Genomic DNA, 20,876 nt, shown 5'->3' on the forward strand with positions numbered 1-20,876 from the left:
TTCTCAACCTGGAAACAACAGCGAGGTCTCAAATGTGCGCTAGGTTCTCGTAACGTCTCTAAACAGCGAATGCATGTTTTATTTATGTAAGCGTTTTCAATGTAATAGCTCTGGTTAAATCCAACAGACACATTTATTTCTAATAATCAGTAGTTTTATTGGTGCACAAAAACAACTCCCCACATAATCGAGGTATAAAATCCAGTAACAATTTTTAAATTTAGTCTAGTAAAAAAAAGGAAGAATATAAATTGACACACAACAATCTGCAAGAGCACAAAGAAAGCTGTGAAGTTCAATACAACCCAAATGCAATCTCATAACCAGATGAATTATTATTAACAAGGTTCTATATGCAGTTCCAGCATTATATTGATATCACTTTGGTGTCCACGGTCCGCTAAAACACTGTAACGCCACAAAAATACAATGCAACATACAGCATGGCGCACAAACTGAAGAGCATGCATACGATGCACACAAATCCAACCTCACATCAATGCAATAACACCAAGTGGGTTGTCATGGCTACTGGAGTGTTGGGGACCTGTTCCCAGATCTGCACTCAGACCACACAAGGGGATAACTGAATCATAGTGCAGAGAGAGTGCGTAGTTCATTTCAATAAAAAAGGGGGTTCATGTTTGTTTGGAAAAACTTAAAATCTAACCACGAAAGGGGCCGCTGGTATCCAGAGCTCAGTAATGCACTGTTTTGTAAAATAAAACACGATTGTAACAAGGACTCAGATTTCTAGAGAGCGTTTCTTACAGATCTTCAGTGTGCTGGCGATTCCTTTTCTGCGTCGATCTGTCGCCATGTTCATGTTTATGACCTGAGTCACCTATTCAGTACTAAAGTGCATTGCTCCTCTAACAGCTGAACCCATGCAAGTTTACAGCAGTGTACTATAGAAAATGTACCCAAAGCCACAGAACCACAGAAAACCACCCCCTACCCAAATAAAAATGAAAAGAGGGTTCGGGTATCAAATCACATCAGAATGCATTTTAGAAGAAGGACAGTATTGGACAACGTGCAGTGCGACCTGTAAACTTTATTAATGCTTTAGTTATAAGCAGCATTGTTCGGCTCGTTGTAATTTGCCTCCTGGTAGTATAGGTTCTGTTTAAATTCTTTCAGTAGGAATTAACCCAGTGCCTTTTCAGACTACCAGATCAGAAAGGCAAGGTCCTTGATCAATCAAAGTTTTAAAATCACAATTAATAAACCTAGCTTATTGTGCAAAATACAACGGAAAAACAGATTTAGCGTCATCATAAAAAGGGAAAACTCAAAAGTCCTAATATTATTTTTAAAAGTAAAAACACACATTTTTAAGGATGATGGGGTTAGGCATTTGTAAGGCATTCTAACATTTCCTAACTGGAAGAACCCTCCCCACTAGCCCTGGAGCTCCATGCGAGTGCAGAAGCCAGTCTCTTCCCAGCCCGCAGCCGGGCAGTCTCAGTCTCAGTCTCTCTCTCTCTCTCTCTCTCTCTCTCTCTCTCTCTCTCTCTGCATGTCGACAGCATGCCCCAGGCCTCACGTCTGTGAGATCTGCATCTCCTCCAGACCGTGTTTGCCAAGGTGATACCTGGCCAGGTCTTTCCTTGTCACAAGCCCCACGACCTGCAGGTAAGAAGAGAAACAGCTGCTTCATGGTGCAAGACTAAAGGACTGACAGAACAGCCTCGCTGTCCCCTTGCAGTCACAAAGACAGCTTCTCATGAACCAATGAGTACACAGATTCAGAGGGCTGTGTCATTGTTACTCCATCACAAAGATAAAAATGTAATATATACTGATGGCAATGATAACATTCAGTCTCTATGTGCTTTGTGCTATATGATGTAATGTAAAAAAACAAAATAAAACAAAAAACAGAATGATTTTATCCACAGTCATCTAGATTTTCCACAGCAAGAACTGTGCTGGACATTCATTTTTATCTGGTTTTGGACAAGCATTAGATTAATTAAATCTTAAAAATCCAGACCCACACACAGACAGACAGACATCGAGACACATAGACAGAGACCGAGACTTGCAAACACACACACACACACACACACACTCACACACACACACACACACACAGAGCTGGCCAGCCTCTTCACTGCTCTACTCACCCTGTTTTCCTCATCCACCACTACCAGGTGCCTTAACCCCAGAGCTCGGAAGAGTTTGAACACTCGGGGCAGGGAGGTCTCCTGTAGCGACAGGGAAAGGGAAGCGTTCACTCTCACAAGCATGAAAGACATTTTCTGCACATGTCAGTGAGGTGTAAGCGAGTTGGTCTGTAAAAGCTTTTTGGATGCAGCGACATCTTAACGTCCGTGTGCAACACATTATCACAAGTCCCTTCTCATCATTCTGCTTCAGATTAATTTAATCTCCCACGACATGACGCTGTCTGGAGTGCTAGTGCACACCGGTATAATGAACACACTGGAGCCAGCACTGGGTGGAGACAGAGCTGCAGTGCTGTACCTGGGGCACGGTGTAGGGCGTGGGGTTCATGAACTCGCTCAGGTCCATCATGCACTCGCGCTCGTCCTGGGACACGTGGATGGACTGGATCGGGGGGAAGCGAGGGTAGGCGTCCCGGAAATCCTTCATCTGCAGCTTCCTCTGAATGAGGCTGGAGTGGGCCCTCTCCACAAACACCTGGGAGGAGAGAGAGGCGGCGTAAGAAAACAACAAACTGCTGAGCCGACGACGCAACGCACAGCACAGCACAGCACAGCACAGCACAGCACAGCACAGCACAGCACAGCACAGCACAGCACAGCACAGCACTCTCCAGGGAACGCAGGGACGGATTCGCAGAGCTGATGATACAGACTCACAGAATACTGTATACAGCATGAGGTAGCAGCAAACAAGACGTGCTACCCAAAAAGCAAACCAGAATACACTGTACGTATTTAAATAACGCATGCAGCTATTACTGTACATGCAGCTGACAGGCATTGTGTAAGAGATTCCGCTCTCATCATAGAAAGCGTATTGATTTTGTTACCTTGTGCTTCAGAAGAACAATCAGTTGTGATCGCAAAACTAAACCACAGAGTCTTCCAGGCTGAAATATAAAAAAAAAAAAAAAAAGAAAAGATGATGAGACATTCTTCTGAAACGGCTGTCGAACCTGCATGTAGCTGAGCGTGTCCCAGTAAACCCACCTCATCACTGGCACTGAACTCGCTCACCACCGGGAAGCCGTTGTTATTCATCGCTGCGTTACTGAGAACGTCCACGATGTTCCCCACTTTCTCTAACCTGCTGAAACACGTCACTGGAGAGCTCATCACCTCCCTGCAAACACAAAACAAGCAAAGGAAACAGACCCAATCAAAAACACAAGCCCCACACTGGAGCCCTGCAGGTAGGGTGCTGCTGAACTGTACCACAGATTGGGGGAGCCACAGTGTCAGCGTGGACCTGCACACGGGTCTAGGGAAGAGAACTGCACACTGCTCAAAGTGGGAAAGGGTTTCGGATGCCGGCTGCTGCTACTTTCCTGTGGTTCTTACCGGGCAGTGAGAGCGTGGGAGGTGGCTGGGGCTTCCCAATGCAGGAACGGGACACTCTGCAGTTTAATGTGGATGTCATACAAGCCCTGGAACACACAGAGACACACAGCGTGTTAAGCCGAGGGGAGCGCAGTACAGAGAAAGGAACGCCAGGCTCCTGCAGACAGCAGTACCCAGGCGGTAACGCCCTCTCATCAAGGCTCCAGTGCTCAGCTCTCACCTCCACAAAGTAATCGCCGACTATTTTCGCCGTCATCAGCACCAGCATGATGGGGAGGCCGTAGGTGACGTTTCCTGTCGCTTCCACCATGATGACAGTCAGACTGAGGGTCATTCGAACGATCCCACCTGCAGAGAAAACCAGAGAGACGAATCGAGCCCAGCGTTATTCAGAGATCCCTTTCAATACTACCAGTTAGTATGTCGCGTGTCTCTTATCGTTAGGCAAGTGGGGGGCAAGGGGGGCGACCGTGAAGCAAAAGAGACAATCCTACACATGAACTTACTATCAATCACGCGAATAAAGACTGAACTCTGGAACTCTGGAAGACGGGACCCAAGGAGCACGTTTAGAAAAGATCAAATTTACAATTCAACAACATTTAAAATTGGCATTTCAAATCTGCGCAAAACAAACTCTAATTGAAGGAAATAATTCTACTAAGTGCAGGCCTTGAAGCAACTCTATTATACATCATAAAGCAAACCGCTATAATGTTGTGCTGCACTGCACGGCAGCAGAGTGTGTCAGCCCGGTGTGTGAGATCTGTGCACGAGGGGCTGCAGATGTGAGGCCACAGGGGATCTGGAAAGCAAAGCAAAGTGTTCAAACCAGAATTGCTTCCTTTCCAACATCCCCGGGTTAGCAGACAGGAAGCACTCAGCACGCAGAGCACAGGGCTGCTTAACACATCAGCTCCTGGAGAGACCATCAAGGAAAGGTTTTTGAAAATTAAGTGGAGACAGGGGGGACTGATGGGCCTCCACTCGTTTATACATTTTCTCATGTTCTCATTGTCCAAAGTGTTGAGTACAAATCAAAGGAGGTTCTGATGAGGTTGTATAACTCAATGCAATCCAGTCCTCTGTGCAATGATCATCCTTCAGTTTCCTGTCTCTGTGATACAACAGAACTGCTGCTTACTTTAAACACATGGTTTCTCATGCATTTGTGTGTGTGTCAGTGTGCGTGTGTGTGTGTGTGTCAGTGTGTGTGTGTCAGTGTCAGTGTGTGTGTGCGTCAGTGTGTGCGTGCGTGCGTGTGTGTGTCAGTGTGTGTCAGTGTGTGTGTGCGCGCGTGTGTGCGTCAGTGTGTGCGTGCATGCGTGCATGTGTGTGCGTGTCAGTGTGTGTGGGTGTCAGTATGTGTGTGTGTCAGTGTGTGCGTGCGTGCGTGTGTGTGTGTGCGTGTGTGTCAGTGTGTGCGTGCATGTGTGCGTGCGTGTCAGTGTGTGCGTGCGTGTGTCAGTGTGCGTGTGCGTGTCAGTGTGCGTGTGCGTGCGTGTCAGTGTGTGTGTGCGTGCGTGTCAGTGCGAAGGCATGAATGAATACATGAAGTAAAGAGACGACCCACCAAGCTGAGCAGCAGCTCCTATCAATGCGTACTTCCCAGGATCAGCCCAAATCTGAGACACACCGACAAATCAAAAAGAGGGAGAAAGACAACAACTATTCAATATTAAACAAACAAAATAGTAACAAAAAACACATTCGCAAGATTCGGTTTGTGGATGTTTTAGTGTAACAAACAGCAATTATCTCTGGTGATGTGGTACACATTTAATAAAAAGGATAGCAGAAACAGAAATACAACAACATGCGTCCTGCTTGATTGCTATTACTCTCCCCCTGCCCCCTGCCCCCTGCCCTTCTCCACACTCACAGATCCGTTTGTCATGGAGGCCAGGAAGATCCCGAAGAGCCTGCCCCAGGCTGCTCCGATCAGAAGAGAGGGGATGAACACTCCTGCAGACACGGTCAGTCCGTAGGTCCAGAAGGCCAGTAGGAAATAGCTGAGTGTGAAGATGCCCAGGGTCTGGGGGTTGTAGGAGCCTGGAACACACAATCAACACCTTTAAACAGCCCGAGTCTTCAGGATGCGCTTCAGCATCACGAGAAAAAAGGCAACAGATTATGATGTTCAAAGATGGTGATCACATTGATTACAATATGGATCTGGATGCAAAGGAGGACCTTAGAATGAGAGAAACTGGAACCACAAGAGATGGATTATATATACACGTGGAAATAATCTTATAGACCCTTGTACTTTACTGCTTCGAACAAAAGAGTGCCCTGTTGAGCCACAAGGCAGGGTTACTAATGGGGTATTCATACTGAAATAAGTAACACACTGTATAAAAAGAGAGAAAATTACCACTGTGCTCCACGAGAGGGCAGTCTAATCCAGAGACTGCAGCTCTCAGTTCTTTCCTTTCCTCCTATGTTGGGAATGTTACATTCTCAGGTGATGTTTTCTTTCCCTTTTATTTATTTGTTTATTTTGCTCAGCTTTGTACAGAATGAGGGAGGGTGTGAAGTGTCGGACGCAGTGGATCTCACGGCCAACTCGGCACCCTGCTCTGCGTCTGGCTGCTGATTGAGACGCTCAGGTAGCGAGGTCAGAGAGGAGGCCCCTCCGCTGTGAAGCTCCTTCCTGCAGACCTGCTAAAGTCATCAAACTGCTCAGGACTGTGGAGGACAGGCACTCGGGGTGGAGCCTGGCCTGTCTGAATGAAACAACAGCTGCTGTCCTCCCTCCTCGACACCTCACACACACACACGCTCTTAATGAGCAGAAACTGTGAGGGTGAGTGTCTGACACCGAGACTGGAGGTAACAAGCTACAGCTGAGTGAAAATGATTGAAATGGTCTCTTTCCTGTAAAACCTTCAAGTGCAGGTCTTGTAATGCACCTTGTCTTTCTGTACGTACTGTCTGTGCCTTCCGTGCAGGGAAAAAAAAAAAAAAACTTTTGTAAAGGAAAAGTTTTAATCAAAATCTTGATATCTTTTGATGAGTGCCTGTCAGCGCACTATAATGCAAGATTAAGAGATTATCACCGCATCCGACACATGAATCTACTGTTGAAGACACTTATATCAGGGATTAAAATAACTTCTACCGCACAGCAGTATGATCCATTCCTAGCTTTACTAAGCTTGTAGTAAAACCTGGAATGGGTGAAACTGCAATGCAATAGGAGTCTTATTTCCATTCCTGCTTGCATTCAAGGATCCAGACGACAATCTCCTGATAGTTTTCATAATCTCCTGATAGTTTTCATAGCTTTCTTTATGGTCATCATGTCATCACTGTGTGAGATAAAGAGTTTCATGACTCGCACTCACAGACGGAAAATATGAGCTCCGAGGTGTCAAGAGGGACCAGTTATTAATATTAGCTGTCTGAAGACCAGACCACAACTTCCTCTGACAGAAAAAGGTAGCTGATGCATTACAGAATGATTGTTCCAGTTTGTTCATGGAGTTGAATGCAACGCTGTCTTAAGTGACTAACCTGGAGGGTCGTGAAACAGGCTTCGAACACTCTTCTCTGGTGTGTTGAAGAAAGCTGTGGCCATCGAGTTGTACTCCCCGTCCGAGCAGAACAGCTGAAGAACAATATGTGATAAATGAGGCCTTGCAAAAGCAACGTTTACCCTGTCAGGGACTGGGTAAGAAAAAATAAATACATGCAGTGAATCGAAATGCTAATCTTGAACTGACATTTACATAAAATAAAACTAGAAAGTACAAGCAAGTGTTGTTTTCTTTACTTCAGAATGAGGTTGTATGTTCTCTGCAAGGAATGACACCCATGCAACAAGATACTGGAGTTTTGGAAAATCCTTAACCGTGATTGGTTGATTCCTGTTACGCGACTTAGAACCTTTATTATCAGCGTTTGGTGGAATTTAACAGTAACATTTCCCTTGTGGTGCAAACTGCGCACTAGAGCGAAGACTTCGTATCAGCGTTCCACCTCGGAGGCTATTGCTTGAAGGCAGCAGGATGCAGGCGAGCGCTCACCTGCAAGGGATACTCTGCTTGGTTCTCCCCCAGAGGCTGGCAGTCATCGGAGAAGTAAATCATGGCAAAGGAAACGGTGGCTGTCACAGCCGCTACCAGCACAGCCTCCGTCACCTGCAGGCAGGGCCGGTGAATATACCTGGGGAGGGACACAGACACAGGGGTGACCAGGACAGCTGGAGCTGCTTCTACACCCGACCATGCTTATAAACAGTTAGCTGTGGATACAAGAGGGCGCCGGAACTCAGCAATCTCGTAGTAAGCCTGCTGTGAAGGGTTAGCAAGCCTGGCAGATATTCTTTTAGTGTTTTTTTCAGACCACCCATATGTGTGAAACAAAGGCGACAGAAACCTCCCCAAATAAACACATTTTTAAAACAGCTGAACTAACAGCTCGTTTTGAGGTTTCCATGCAAGCTGTTGTCAATCGTCAACCGGCACGTCCTGGGACTGCTGAGGTCTGGAGCAGCAAGCTCCCAGGGATACGAAACCACACAGAGCAGGGAACGAGGACCGAGTTGATGTTAACAGCCTGGCAGCTGTTTCTAACCCCGACCTCCAGAGGCATGGAAACATTACGGTTATTTAAAGCTGGTTTTGCTATTTCCTCTGCAGCTGCCAGCTCAGTCTTATAAAACAGAAGAACAAAGATAAAAGAACAAAAATAAATGTTCTCCTCCCTTTTTCTTTTTGTTCTTGGTGAAAGGAAATGAAAAATTGCTGCAGGTCCTCAGACTCTCATAAGCGTTACCCAAGAATTAGGGGGCCCACAAGTTACAGAAGTGAATTCGGCAAGGAAGCACAGTTCAGTGATTCTCTCCTTTTCTTGGATTTCTCTTTGACGAGACACATCCGTGAAGTACTGTCTTTAAAGCACCACACGCGCACGCACGCATGCACGCACGCACACACAGCGCTCTACCGGATTAGAGACCTTCTATTCACTTGTCGAGTCCACATTACCTTTTCTATTTCTGCTGGCTCAGCTCAGCTTACCTGATTCTGAAGATCGTCAGCCAGTAGTTCAAGGTGTTAAAGATTGCGCCGAGAACGCCGCCTGGAGAACAAAGCAAGAGAGAGCGCTCATGCAAATAAACCTTGTGAGTCGCTTACACTGAACGACCGAGCAAGATAACAGCACAGCCTTTCTCTGACTAAAACAGCAGCTTTTGTGTTAGAATTGGCCCTGAGTGGTGCACGCCAGAGATGGAAATAAATAGATGAAAATAACACTCCCATTGCATTGCAGTTTGATCCATTCCTGGTTTTACTCCTGGAGTTCAATAAGACACACCTGAGCTTGTTACCTATATAATGTGGCTAATCAAGCTTGTATTAAAACCTGGAATGGGTAAAACTGCTATGCAATAGGAGTCTTATTTTAATCTCCGCACACATTTTCGTTTCCTTTTCCTTATTTAAATGACCTAAAGATTTCAAAACGATAAGAAAAAACACTTACCCATTACCCCCATGAATATGAAGAGAGGAATTTCATATATGTTGTACTCCATGGCCTGCAAATGAACACAGACACTCAGTATACAATCTACACAATACTCCATGTGCTACAAAAGATAAAGAAAAGCGCACATTGTAAACTGTGGGAAATGCATGGGGAAAAGAATGGAATAAAAACTGCAAAATGACTGTGCAGGTTACCATCGCTGCACTACCAGAATCATTACTGTCGGTTTCTGCCTCGATTGATGAAACCCAGCTGTGCACATCAACGCAGAGCTAAAAGAGATCTACTGGAAATCGGAGTTGGAGAATAACACATCACACAACAAGGGTCCCTAGAAGCCAAGAAAGCTACAGAGTTACAACCAGAAGCACCAGTGGCAGACCAGCCAGTCTGGAGCTGCTCTGGGGCAGCTTGAGCTCTTGTAAAGAACACTTCAGGTTTACTGGTTTACAGTATATTTATTAAGGGCTATTCAGACATGTGCATGTAAGTGTTGTAAATCCACAATGTCAATGGAAACGAATATCCCCCTCTACTCTGATCTAGGGATATCATATTTTATTAAACGTTGAACCATTGTCAATATGCCACCAGGGGAGCAGCTCAGACTCCGAGAGGACCTGCACTGCTGTGGGGCACTGTGATAAAAACACACAGCTGTCCGGGGAAGAGGAACCAGAGAAGACGCATTTCAACAATCCCACTGATTTTCAAAGAAGCCTCTTTTATCTTCGAAAAAAAAAGGAAACATTCCTGCTGACTAAGCACTTCCTTCACGCCCAATAAATAATCAATGGAAGGGATGGGTTAAAGTTTAAAGCCATGTGCTGCACTGGTGCTAGCCTTAACAAAACAAAAAGCATTCTCTGCCTTACAGTCAGCGCACATAGTTACAGGTACAACAGAACAAGGCTTTCCTGGTGTGTGTCAATTTGAAGGCTTCAATCAACATTCAAGCCTGGATTATTCAGTGTACAAAGCTATGTCTTCCAGACCACATTAACACAGGCTCGCTTGCTCACCTCGGTCTCGAACCTCCCGAAGTTGATGAGACCCGGGTTCGACAGGTCTCCCACCTTGCCGTGGTAGATACCCAAGAAGAAGTTCAGGGTGAACGTGGACACCATGGATGCAAAAAACTGAACAGAAAGGAGAGTTTGCATTAACCCTCTGGAACACAGAGCGATGCACTGCACCATGCAGAACCCGTTTCTTCATCTCGGAGTTCAGGTACTGATGGGGCCCCGAGGAGCCGATCACCCAATGCAGTGCTTCATTCCTGGACACCCCTGGGTCTGTGGACACGGCCTGGTTCAACGTGAGGGAATGTGATGCTGGCTACAGAGTTTCAATCCTGCATCCCTGAACGGAACACCCCTGCCGTTCCACCCCGAGTCTCTCTTAAACCATGCTATAAATCGTGACGAAGTGCGCTGCCGTTTTGGGATAAAACGTGTGCTAACGCCACTGGAGACTCACCACTGACATAAGCTGGAGTCTAAGCCAGGCCTCCAGAACCGCTGGACCGCGTTACACCCTTACTATTAAAAAAAAAACACACACATATCAAAAGATTCTGGGATTGAAGTCGGTACAGAGGACAAGCACTAAACTGGGCTCTACTGGTTACTTACAATTCTCCACGTCAACATCTGGTTCCAGAATGAAGCCCCTTCCTCCAAACTGAAGAGCACCCCACCTGAACAGCCCAAAAACAAACCCGTTAGACGCAATGTGATGGTATCATGCTGGCGAATCCACACTCAACATGCCGTGCACAGCATCTTCTATAGCGGTGCCGCTACGATGTACAGATTCTGGCTCCTTACCGACTGGGGCCCCGAATGCAGCTGACACTCCGGCAGCTGCTCCTGCCGACACAAAATCCCTCTTCTCTGTGTCTCTGCGGAAGTACTCGAAGATCTGAAACACAAAGCACAGCACGGCAGTCAGGCTAGAGAAGAGGGTACGATGACCTATACAGTAATACAGCGTTTTATATAAACACAGAGCACAGCACGGCAGTCAGGCTAAAGAAGAGGGTACGATGACCTACACAGTAATACAGCGTTCTATATATACACAGAGCACAGCACGGCAGTCAGGCTAGAGAAGAGGGTACGATGACCTACACAGTAATACAGCGTTCTATATAAACACAGAGCACAGCACGGCAGTCAGGCTAGAGAAGAGGGTACGATGACCTACACAGTAATACAACGTTTTATATAAACACAGAGCACAGCACGGCAGTCAGGCTAGAGAAGAGGGTACGATGACCTACACAGTAATACAGCGTTCTATATAAACACAGAGCACAGCACGGCAGTCAGGCTAGAGAAGAGGGTACGATGACCTACACAGTAATACAGCGTTCTATATAAACACACACAGACATTAACAAACCTTAAAATCTCTCTTTAAAGACGTGGATCTGCCCTGGGAAACGCCAGCTGCTATAACCGCTCCAGAGTGGATCATCGGCCCTTCCTACAACACACAAACACCAGGCATTTTTAAAGACTAAGCTCCTGGACTTTTTACCCAGGAGTTTATCCACCGGGATCTTTCTTAATTTTGTAGCTGACGGTAAGGTTTGGGGAGGGTAGAGGGTTTTTGGTGTGGACACATCACAGGCTGTGACCACGGAAAGCATTTTCACACGTGGTACTAAAATGTGTTCACCTTTCCCACTGCAAGGCCTCCAGCTACAGAGCTGATCACTCCAAACACTTTGATAACGAGGGTCTGGAAAACAAAATTATGACAACAGTTAAGTTACAATATCTAGAAGCGATTTTTTTTTTCCCCCAACACGCACAGGCGTCTTGAGAAACTTCTTTTAAAACAGCTTACTTAAACGTCAAGCTCATTTCCGTGGCATTTTAAAACATGACATTTGCGCTACGGCCATCACTCAGCAAGGCACTTACTTTTCTGTAGGAAATTAACAGAAATATGAGACTGTTCTACCCTGAACTTTGGTTCTTCAAAATGTCTAGTTTGTAAGATTTTGATTTAAAAGACGAAAAGGCTCTATCTTCCTTTCATGCAGCTGAACACATGATAAACACAGCGCCTGTTCTCAAAAGCTTGCGTATAAATGTTTTAATACAAGAGAACCAGGGGAAAGAGCTAAGCAAGCTGATGTAATGAAGAGCACCATTCTACCAGCAGTGTCCCTGTTAGATGAAGCTAAAGAGCTGTGTCGAGATTAGAGTTACGAACGCAGCACACAAGCCATTGTCATTGACCTGAAGCCTCAGTCTGCTACTCATGTAGCATTAGTAAGGACTCACCTTCAGCCGAACCACGTGGGGAATCTTCACTCCATTGAGGTAGCACTTGATCTGGGGGATGCCACTTCCTGCAGCTACCGGCTGTGAAAGGAAGTATTTGGGTTAGCAAAGAACAACTGCCAACTGCTCGCAGATAACAACATGCTGAGCTTCAGAAAACTCTCTTCAAGCCCTAAATCAGATCACGCACAGGGGTAATCTCATTTAAATGACACCCGGGCAGGGTAACACGCACACAAGAGCATGGAAGAGGCAACTGCTGGGGAAATGACAGCACAGTGTGTTGCAGTAAACTTGCCATGCAGCAATAATGGAATAATATATCCCTGGGTCGTACAGTGCCAAGTCATCAGTGCAGGGATGGAAATAAGACTCCCGTTGCATAGCAGTTTGATCCACTCCTGGTTTCATTGAGGGTTTAAGACGATTCACACCTGAGCTTGTTACCTATACACTATGGCTATTCAAGCTTGTATTAAAAACCTGGAAAGACTAGGCTCCATTGCATATTACATCCATACTGGCGGTTTTCAAGAAGCTCAAGGACAGTGAACATTTTGCTAGATGACGGGTAAGTAAAGAAAGCCACGTAAACATAGAAAGCTCAGCCTTACCTCGAAGAAGGCAACCATGACGGCGCCGACCACGACGATCGCTGCATTGAGAGCAGCCCACAGTATGAGCGAGATGGACAGCCCGCCAACTTCCGTGAAGGTATCAATACCTTGGTGGAGTTAGTTAAAGGAACACTGCATTCATTCAGTGAGGTGCTCTAGCACACAACACAGGACATGTCAAGCAATCGTGTTTGTAAAAATAGATATGACAAAGAGAAAAACACGCAAGCTTATCGATGAACAAGACCCTGCAGAAGCTTGCAAAGGATACTGTGTTTGACTACAATGTATTTGACCCCAGCCAGCTGCTCCACCGCGATGTCGATGAAGCAGGCGACGAGGCCAGTGAGGATCCCAATGAGAGCACACACCACCCAACGGCTGATCTCCAGCATGCGAAACTCCTGCTCAAGACAAAACCCCTTGGAATGAGCACGGACTACAGAGAAGAGATGGGCCTCTGTTTTATTAGGATGGGCTTTTTCAAACCGATACACTATGTACTGATTTTATTTTTAATGGTCAACAGTCTCTATAGGTTTTCAATTACATCACCGGGAATGTAAAAAAGCGTCAACACTGCCGTTAAAGATTCATTCCAGCAGGTGGCGCTGTGACCTTCGGGGGAAACGTTACTTGAACATGTAGACAGTGTAATACCCCTCTGATTCCCTCACCAAGGAGCTCATCCGCCTCTCCTCCTCCAGAAACAGCTGGTTCTCACTGTTGTCATAATCCAGGCTCTGAAACACAATCATTCACTCGTTTACTTTCAACGGGTCTAAAGAGCAGCAGATTGAAATATCAGTGCTTCTTAACCACAGAGTTCCCTCTGTGTGATGCCATGCGGACCCCATTATAGACCCCCATTGCATAGCATTGATCCAGTCCTGGTTTCACTAGGAGTTCAAGACACACCTGAGCTTGTTACCGATACTCTGAGGCTAATCAAGCTCATTTGAAAACCTGGAATGGGGGAAACCGCTCCGCAATAGGAGTCTTATTTCCAACCCTGTTGTCCCCATTCCAGCCTGCATTATCATTAGATTTTATTTATGTCTGGTTAGCTGTAGATGCAAATTAGGTAACTACAAAAACAAACAAAGAAAAGATTCCACTGTATTTATCTGATTTTTTACCTCGTATTTTGAGGAAAGGAGTTTTTCACTGTGTGGGATTTCCTTCAGACAACTTGTTTCTGTGTCCTGCACAAAGAGATAAACACAAACAAGAGACATCAAAAACCTTGATGTTTATTACAAGTATCAGCAGGACACAATCAGAGAAAGGGGACGCATCACAGAGAAACAACAGTCGAAACAGTAAAATACCAAAGCATACGAGCATGTTTGTACCCCACACAGCTCCACCTATTTCTACACGAACTCAGACTGGGACCCAGGAATCCCGTGAGGTTCCACTGGGGTTTCAGGCGGCACGTGTCGAGATACGGCTCTGAGATCAGGCTGGTCCTCAAGGGTTAAATACGTGTTTGGAATGTAAAGCACAATGAAACAGACAAGTATAACCCTGGCGTCAACTCTGACTTACCTCACTGCTCTGGTCATCAAGATCCACGGCACTCAGCCTCCCCAAAATACTGGAATTCAAACACTGACAAGAAACACAAATCAGCAAACGCACAAACAAATAAATACATAAATAAATACATTCAACTAAAATAGAAATTAAAAAAATTAAATACATGCAGTTTGTTTATACTATTTGTAACTCTGAGTTAAAGTCCAAAAAGAAAAATACAACAATTACCTGCCTACATCTGTGGCACAGCAACAAACAAAACAACATTTTTTAAAAAGTACAGGGCTCTGATTTTTAAATGTCATTTTAAATCATTTTTCGATGCGCTGCCTGTTGGTGCCCAGCCTCCGCCCTGTTACACCGGCCAAGAAATAATTGTCATTCTTTCCCACTGATTAGACTTAAAAACACGGGGAACCTGTTTACCCGGAATGCAACCCCACATTACAATAGAGTACGTTTCTGTTTCATGAGACAACACCCCCCTGCCCTGATCAGAACCCGCTGTCTGCCAGTCGGGGTTCACTGGCACAATACAGAACCCGCTGTCTGCCAGTCGGGGTCCACTGGCACAATACAGAACCCGCTGTCTGCCAGTCGGGGTTCACTGGCACAATACAGAACCCGCTGTCTGCCAGTCGGGGTTCACTGGCACAATACAGAACCCCCTTGGCTTGCAGCACATGCACAGTGCTGAACATTTTCCATGAAGGCTATCCAAGTTTTCTAGTGTGTTTGCATGCGTGTATAAAACTTCTACACTGTGATGCATAAAGTGGTTTCTATATTTTTTTAGTAAGTAGAAGCATTCCATTCAGTACACTCTCCAGGGTCAGTGACCCTTGTTATATGCCAATGGCATGACAAGACAGCTGTTACACATACTGTAATAAACCCAGCAAGCTATTCTGCTGTACAAAGCTGTCTCGGTTTCAACCATTATACCCTTGAACAGGGCAATCACAGTCCTCCTATATGGATCCAAGACGTCCAGACCGCTGCGCCTTCTGACAAATTGGAAAACTTTGTTATTTTTGTGAATTCCTTAAGCTTGCTAATGTCCGTGTGACATCCCTAGTCATGTGATCATGGGTGTGAGTCTCCCTCTTTGTAATGAATGAATAGCATCCCATGCGTGATGCATTAACCCCAGCACCGCTGGCTCCGAGTTACTACACCCTTCGCTCACATTTTCCTACGTCAGTTGCTTACCAGCAATGCATACTACTAGGAATAAATCATTCATTTCTAAAGCAATGCCTCCATGCTGGGAGGTTTAGTATTTGAGTGGTATGGGCCGAGTGTGGACCAGGACTGGGTCTTGTGGGTTCAAAACCAGGGCAGTGTTGACTGAATAGCAGGAAGCCAGTCACCAGCTACTGGACAGCAGCTCAGTCTTGTGGCCCTGTGGCTGCTGCAGGAGATGGATATACAGCGATTGCACAGACAGTTGGCACACTGTGGGCTGCAGCTCCTAGACTACAGGAATCCAGGGCACATTTAAAAACACCAAGCTGTAGACGAGACACAGAGACTCCCTGCTTGTTCTCCGTGGGGATGGGAGAGAGTGCAGTCTCTTTACCCCCGGTCACTAATACAGCCAACAGTGTATAATACTAATACAGAGGGCCCATTCCATTCCTGTGTGTTAGTCTGGAGCTCACCCTCCTGCACTGGAACAGAGGCTGAAAACTTGGTGGAACACATATTTTTAAAGTTGTATAGCCAAAAGCTTCCAGAAGGAAAATTTTCTTGATTAAAAAATTTTTAAAAACTCGCAAGGCGTGGGTTCCAGACTCGTTAAAGTTGCTGTAACACATGGGACATGGAAGGGGCCAGAATCAGAATCAGAATCAGAATCAGACAGAACCAGACAGAATCAGAATCAGACAGAATCAGAATCAGAATCAGACAGAATCAGAATCAGACAGAATCAGAATCAGAATCAGAATCAGACAGAATCAGAATCAGAATCAGACAGAATCAGAATCAGACAGAATCAGAATCAGAATCAGACAGAATCAGACAATCAGACAGAATCAGCAGAGCCCCTGCCCATCGTGCCTAATCTCTTTCAGGAACAGGCAGGCTGGCAAAGCTGATCTTCCTTTTTGTTGAGTTGAAATCGTGGGTTTCCAGTCAAAAGATTCCTCTTTGTGGATGCCTACAAGCACTCTGCAGTGTTCTGTAGTGACTGGAATCTGCACTGTACGAGATGTGTCTTCAAGGAAACCTGCGGAGCAGCTGTGGGATGAACTGGGGGGTCGTCAGCATCGCTGGCACAATTGACCGAGGTGATAGCACAATGTATTCAAAGTGACCCACAAAGGTGAAGCTATGTACAGGATGTGTTTCCCCGACCCCACAGCTTTCTGTATTAAATGAAAATTCAAGCACTACAGTGAATGTCTGACACCAGGACATGGATTGGAGTGCCTGGTTAACATGAAACAATCACTTAAACTAAAGGGGGCGTGTCGTTAGTTTAGCTGCGAAATGCTTGTGCACGCAGTTAGCTATCTGTACATTATTATAAATGAATACACTGCAACACAAAATATTATTAATAATAACAACAACAGCAGCGCGCTGATATAATCAGATTTCGCGCAATAATTGCACAACGAATGTAAGCAAAGCGTATTCTTGTTTCTCATACGATTAGATTTCAGTTTTCGCTATACTGCAACAAACGCCTGTGCCACCGGTTGCCATGTTGTCACGAGTGATGTACAGCTGTGATAATATCTGCTCGGAGAGAGCAAGCACCCCCCTCTCTAGTGAAACCGGTCCCTCACCTCGACACTGCGTTGTTGATGCTTCCTCGTATCTTTACCTGTTGTGATGAGTACCGTGCAGAGTCTTTGCCAGCCCCGTTAAGAAGCGGAGTGCTCTCCCCGGTTCCCTCGTCCCGGCTGGACCACGACACTTTCTTGGTGACGTTAGCCATGTTGTGGAGGAGTAGAGATCCGGTTCGGCTCTGGTTTTTGGTTGACAGTTCCAGGCTCGCCGCTGTAACAGCGACCACTGTTCTGTGTGTTCAACAGACAGACTCACACAGCACAGGGAATCGCGTGACTGCCGTATGGAGCAAAAGCTGACTACGGAAAGCCTGCGGCGACCAAAGTGCTTGGAGCAAGAGCATGCTGGGAAATGTAGTTCGAACTGCTGCATATTCCAAAACCAGTGGCCACTACGGTGTAATAATAATAATAATAATAATAACAATAATAATAATAATAATAATATGAAATGGCGACATAACTGATGGGAGCATTGCTTGATAAGATTGGAAGACCTTAGCCTGTGCAGTAGAAGCAGTTTGTCATTTTTTGCAAGTACGGTTTGACAATGTTACATTATTTCCAAAATACAGTTATGACAGACACATTGCGGTACCTGTGTTACAATAATATTTATTTTTTAAAATCATTAGAATACAGAACTCAGTTGCAGAATAAACACAATGTTAGGAATGAAAAAAGTATATGGAAACATATAGTGCTGTTGTTTATTTCTGGTAAGACATAATGTATACAGTAATAACTAACAGGGATGGAAATAAGACTCCCGTTGCATAGCAGTTTGATCCATACCTGGCTTTTATTATGTTTAAATCAGACACATCTGAGCTTTGCACCTGTACACTAGGGCTAATCAAACTCATAGTAAAGTCTGGCATGAGTGAAACTTCTGTGCAATAGGAGCCTTATTTCCTGGTAGCTGTTGCATTTATTGGTGGTCTCCACTCCCTTCATACTCAGAAGGCCGCTGGTCCAGCTCATGTCCCTCCAGTGCTGACAGTCTCTCGTATAACTCTGCCAGGAGGTCAGTGTGTCCATTCAAGAGCTGCGTGAGGTCAGAGACACGCAGGCGGAGCTTGTCAAGGGAGTTACGATTGGCTGAAACCTCTGAGTGACAGGATTTCATTTCTGGTTCAGATAAACCAACACCCACCTCTAAAGGGTCACTGGCATTGTTGATCCCGCCTTCTGATTGGACAGAAGTAACGTGTGTGTCTCCTGATTGGTCCACACTTGTATACACCATCTCTGGTTGGCTGGTAGGGGTAACTGCTGGTAGCGCTGGCATGTCTGTGGTCTCATTGGATTCAGTATTTTCCACAGTTCTGTCAGTTTCCTCTGTTTCCTCCAAGTCACCCACCTTCCCCTGCAGAACGACCACTTCACCCTCAAGTGTCTGGGTTTTCTGAAGCACCTCGTTTTTAAAGTTTGATATTTCCAAAACTAAACCTTAAAGAAATGCAATTAAAAAAAAAGAAACTGTTATTGTGTAGAGTGGGATATAAACTCTGTTTGAATCATAAAATAACCAGTTGCACTCATCAGAAGTTAACTGCCATTCCCTGAATATACAGACACATGGGCCTTGACTTTCCAGGCACAGACGCGCTGGTATCATGCCACTTTCACACTGATTCATCTTTGCAGCTAACTACCAGCTAACTGCTCTGGATCCACTGTCCAGATTGCAGGACACGTAGGCTCTTAGTATAACCTCATTGCTTCATGATGCGTGTCTGTTTCCCAAGAGTGTATATCTACCCTGTTCTGTATGGAATTTCAACAGCACAGGGATGCTGTTCATTCTCCGCTCAGTACATGTGAGTCATCAACTAGTGGAAAAGTGCGGAGGAGTTGTTTCAGTAACCCCCTGAGATGCTGTCTGCACCCCCCCCTAATAAAACCCCTAATGAATCCTGCAGCTGAGCTGTAGAGAATCACAGACGTGTCCTCAGATACAACATGCATTCACAGAGCCTCTGCAAAGGGTTGCTGCAAAGGAATCTAAGACTAATTTAAGAAGTGCTACATTAGATAAGACTTTGATTAAGAGACATGCATCCTTAATCCTCACATGTGTAGGCTTAATTCACTCATGCGCAATGCTGAATACATCACACAGCTGTCTACCAGGACTGTAAAAATTTCGCAGGCATGCTTCGTTTGTAAGAGACATACTTCCAAGCATTTTCCCCACAGTATACCTCTCACCCCTGAGCTAGCCCAGCATGAGTACCTTGGCAGCACGTCGCATCTTGAGCCATCAGCCCCTTGATTCTCTTCCGCATCTGTTGATTCTCCCTCTGGAAGCGCCTGAACTCCAGCCACAGCTCCAGCACTCCGAGGTGAAGCCTGGGCACCATCTGCAAAGCACACGCCCGCAAGGCAGTTTAAAACCGAAGCCCTTTCAACAAGCAGCGGCCTCAAGCTGAGCAAATAAATACATATATATATATACTGTATATATATATATATAATCCGTACCTGATCAATTTGCTCCCTCGGCCAAGGAAAGAAGCCATTCCTCTGCAATGTCCTGATGGCCGTGTTGACCTGCTTCTGTATCTCCTTGATGCTGTGGTCTGGCTGCTTTGGCTTATCCTGATGCCTGGTCTCAGAGTTCACAAGCAAGGAAAGAGCAGAGACCAGCAGAAGGCTGCAGCATGTCCTGGTTTGTATGGTGCCTCTGTGCATGGTAAGAGTCTCAGTATCACTTCACTGAATAGCATTTGGCTCTTTCCTCTCATTCTTGAGCTCCACTGGTGTAAACCGATCTTCCTAGTCTAATCTCATTGGAATGCAACCTGAGCTCATTTGTTGATAAAGGTTTGCAGCTCAGCTGGTCCAGACACTCAACTCCCAGTGCAATCCTGAATCAAGAGGTGACTAATTGATATGGATTGTCAATAGCAGAAGGAAACCCATCAGTGCTGAACTGCATTGATTTCAACAGACGAAAAACAAATTCATTTTGCTGTCAAGGCCTGCATGACATGTGCTGTAGGTCCAAATATGAAAGCTGTTGTTCTAATCGAGTGCACAGCGTTTCTGTCCCTAAGCTAGGCGTCACTGGAAAGCGGAGGGCATGTTAATAAAAGATCAGGGCTTGATTGAAAGCAGTGTCAGCTGACACACCAGGACATGGGCAGTCACGGCTAAATTACATTGCCCAGATTCTGGAATTAAAAGCCGTGCAATAGTTAAAGCAGACTTTATGGATCACAGACACCGACAGAGTCACCTTCCTTTAAAAAAAACTCAGGCAATAAAAGTCTCTGTGCAGCTGCTTAATCCATGTCACTTGGAAATGTGACACCTCAAGGCCATTTGGAGAGTGACATCAGGTTTCAGTTCAGGGTTAAAGGTCGAGGTAGACTGCAGTGCGCTGGTGCTGTTCTGATCGAGAGAAGAAGATCGGCCCAGACTGTGGAGGGATCAGTCTGGCCTTGGGGCAGCACTGCACCACACTGCCCCCTGCTGGGAGGTTGGGCCATTGCAGGCAGATCTGTTGCTAGTACAGCCTCTGCCGCTGCTCAGACCAGACCTGGTTGTATTCAGGTAACACTGTGCAAAGACACC

The 20,876-nt window shown here is 45.7% G+C and overlaps 2 protein-coding genes across 4 annotated transcripts; both read right to left on the reverse strand.

The window, feature by feature from the left end:
- Nucleotides 1-1,037: 1,037 nt before the first annotated feature.
- Nucleotides 1,038-17,598, reverse strand: clcn7 (chloride channel 7). 3 transcript variants are annotated; one of them, XM_059035370.1, is made up of 25 exons: nucleotides 17,334-17,598; nucleotides 14,503-14,566; nucleotides 14,091-14,156; nucleotides 13,629-13,694; nucleotides 13,223-13,355; nucleotides 12,949-13,058; nucleotides 12,335-12,415; nucleotides 11,721-11,783; nucleotides 11,442-11,525; nucleotides 10,865-10,958; nucleotides 10,670-10,734; nucleotides 10,058-10,174; nucleotides 9,030-9,084; nucleotides 8,564-8,624; nucleotides 7,568-7,706; nucleotides 7,056-7,149; nucleotides 5,419-5,588; nucleotides 5,110-5,161; nucleotides 3,757-3,884; nucleotides 3,537-3,622; nucleotides 3,186-3,318; nucleotides 3,026-3,085; nucleotides 2,494-2,670; nucleotides 2,133-2,213; nucleotides 1,038-1,632 (listed from the first exon to the last, which is right to left on the reverse strand). In XM_059035370.1, the coding sequence occupies exons 1-25, from the start codon at nucleotides 17,441-17,443 to the stop codon at nucleotides 1,546-1,548; spliced, it is 2,376 nt and encodes a 791-aa protein (XP_058891353.1). In that variant the 5' UTR covers nucleotides 17,444-17,598; the 3' UTR covers nucleotides 1,038-1,545. The 3 variants fall into 3 exon arrangements, with proteins under 3 accessions (XP_058891353.1, XP_033887425.2, XP_058891354.1); XM_034031534.3 differs by having other exon boundaries at nucleotides 14,503-14,565; nucleotides 17,330-17,597; XM_059035371.1 differs by lacking the exon at nucleotides 17,334-17,598 and adding an exon at nucleotides 14,722-15,189 and having other exon boundaries at nucleotides 14,503-14,565.
- Nucleotides 17,599-17,898: 300 nt separating this feature from the next.
- LOC117418321 (uncharacterized) lies at nucleotides 17,899-20,842 on the reverse strand. Its single transcript, XM_034031248.2, has 3 exons — nucleotides 19,782-20,842; nucleotides 19,534-19,660; nucleotides 17,899-18,746 (listed from the first exon to the last, which is right to left on the reverse strand). Exons 1-3 carry the CDS (start codon nucleotides 19,989-19,991, stop codon nucleotides 18,226-18,228), a joined length of 858 nt encoding a protein of 285 aa, XP_033887139.1. The 5' UTR covers nucleotides 19,992-20,842; the 3' UTR covers nucleotides 17,899-18,225.
- Between the last annotated feature and the right edge of the window lie 34 nt (nucleotides 20,843-20,876).

The sequence above is a fragment of the Acipenser ruthenus genome, chromosome 13 (genome assembly GCF_902713425.1).
Source record: "Acipenser ruthenus chromosome 13, fAciRut3.2 maternal haplotype, whole genome shotgun sequence".
NCBI lineage: Eukaryota > Metazoa > Chordata > Actinopteri > Acipenseriformes > Acipenseridae > Acipenser > Acipenser ruthenus.

Bases quoted from the DNA above. Each gene is read 5' to 3' on its own strand.
- clcn7 (XM_034031534.3), bottom strand. From the start codon at position 17,443: ATGGCTAACGTCACCAAGAAAGTGTCGTGGTCCAGCCGGGACGAGGGA. The intron at 13,059-13,222 runs GTATCCTTTGCA...AACTCCACCAAG, and splicing joins ATACATTGTAGTCAAACACA to GTATTGATACCTTCACGGAA. The intron at 2,214-2,493 runs GTACAGCACTGC...CTGTCGCTACAG, and splicing joins CGCCCTACACCGTGCCCCAG to GAGACCTCCCTGCCCCGAGT.
- LOC117418321 (XM_034031248.2), bottom strand. From the start codon at position 19,991: ATGCACAGAGGCACCATACAAACCAGGACATGCTGCAGCCTTCTGCTG. The intron at 19,661-19,781 runs GTACGGATTATA...TGTGCTTTGCAG, and splicing joins CGAGGGAGCAAATTGATCAG to ATGGTGCCCAGGCTTCACCT. The intron at 18,747-19,533 runs GTACTCATGCTG...CATTTCTTTAAG, and splicing joins AGATGCGACGTGCTGCCAAG to GTTTAGTTTTGGAAATATCA.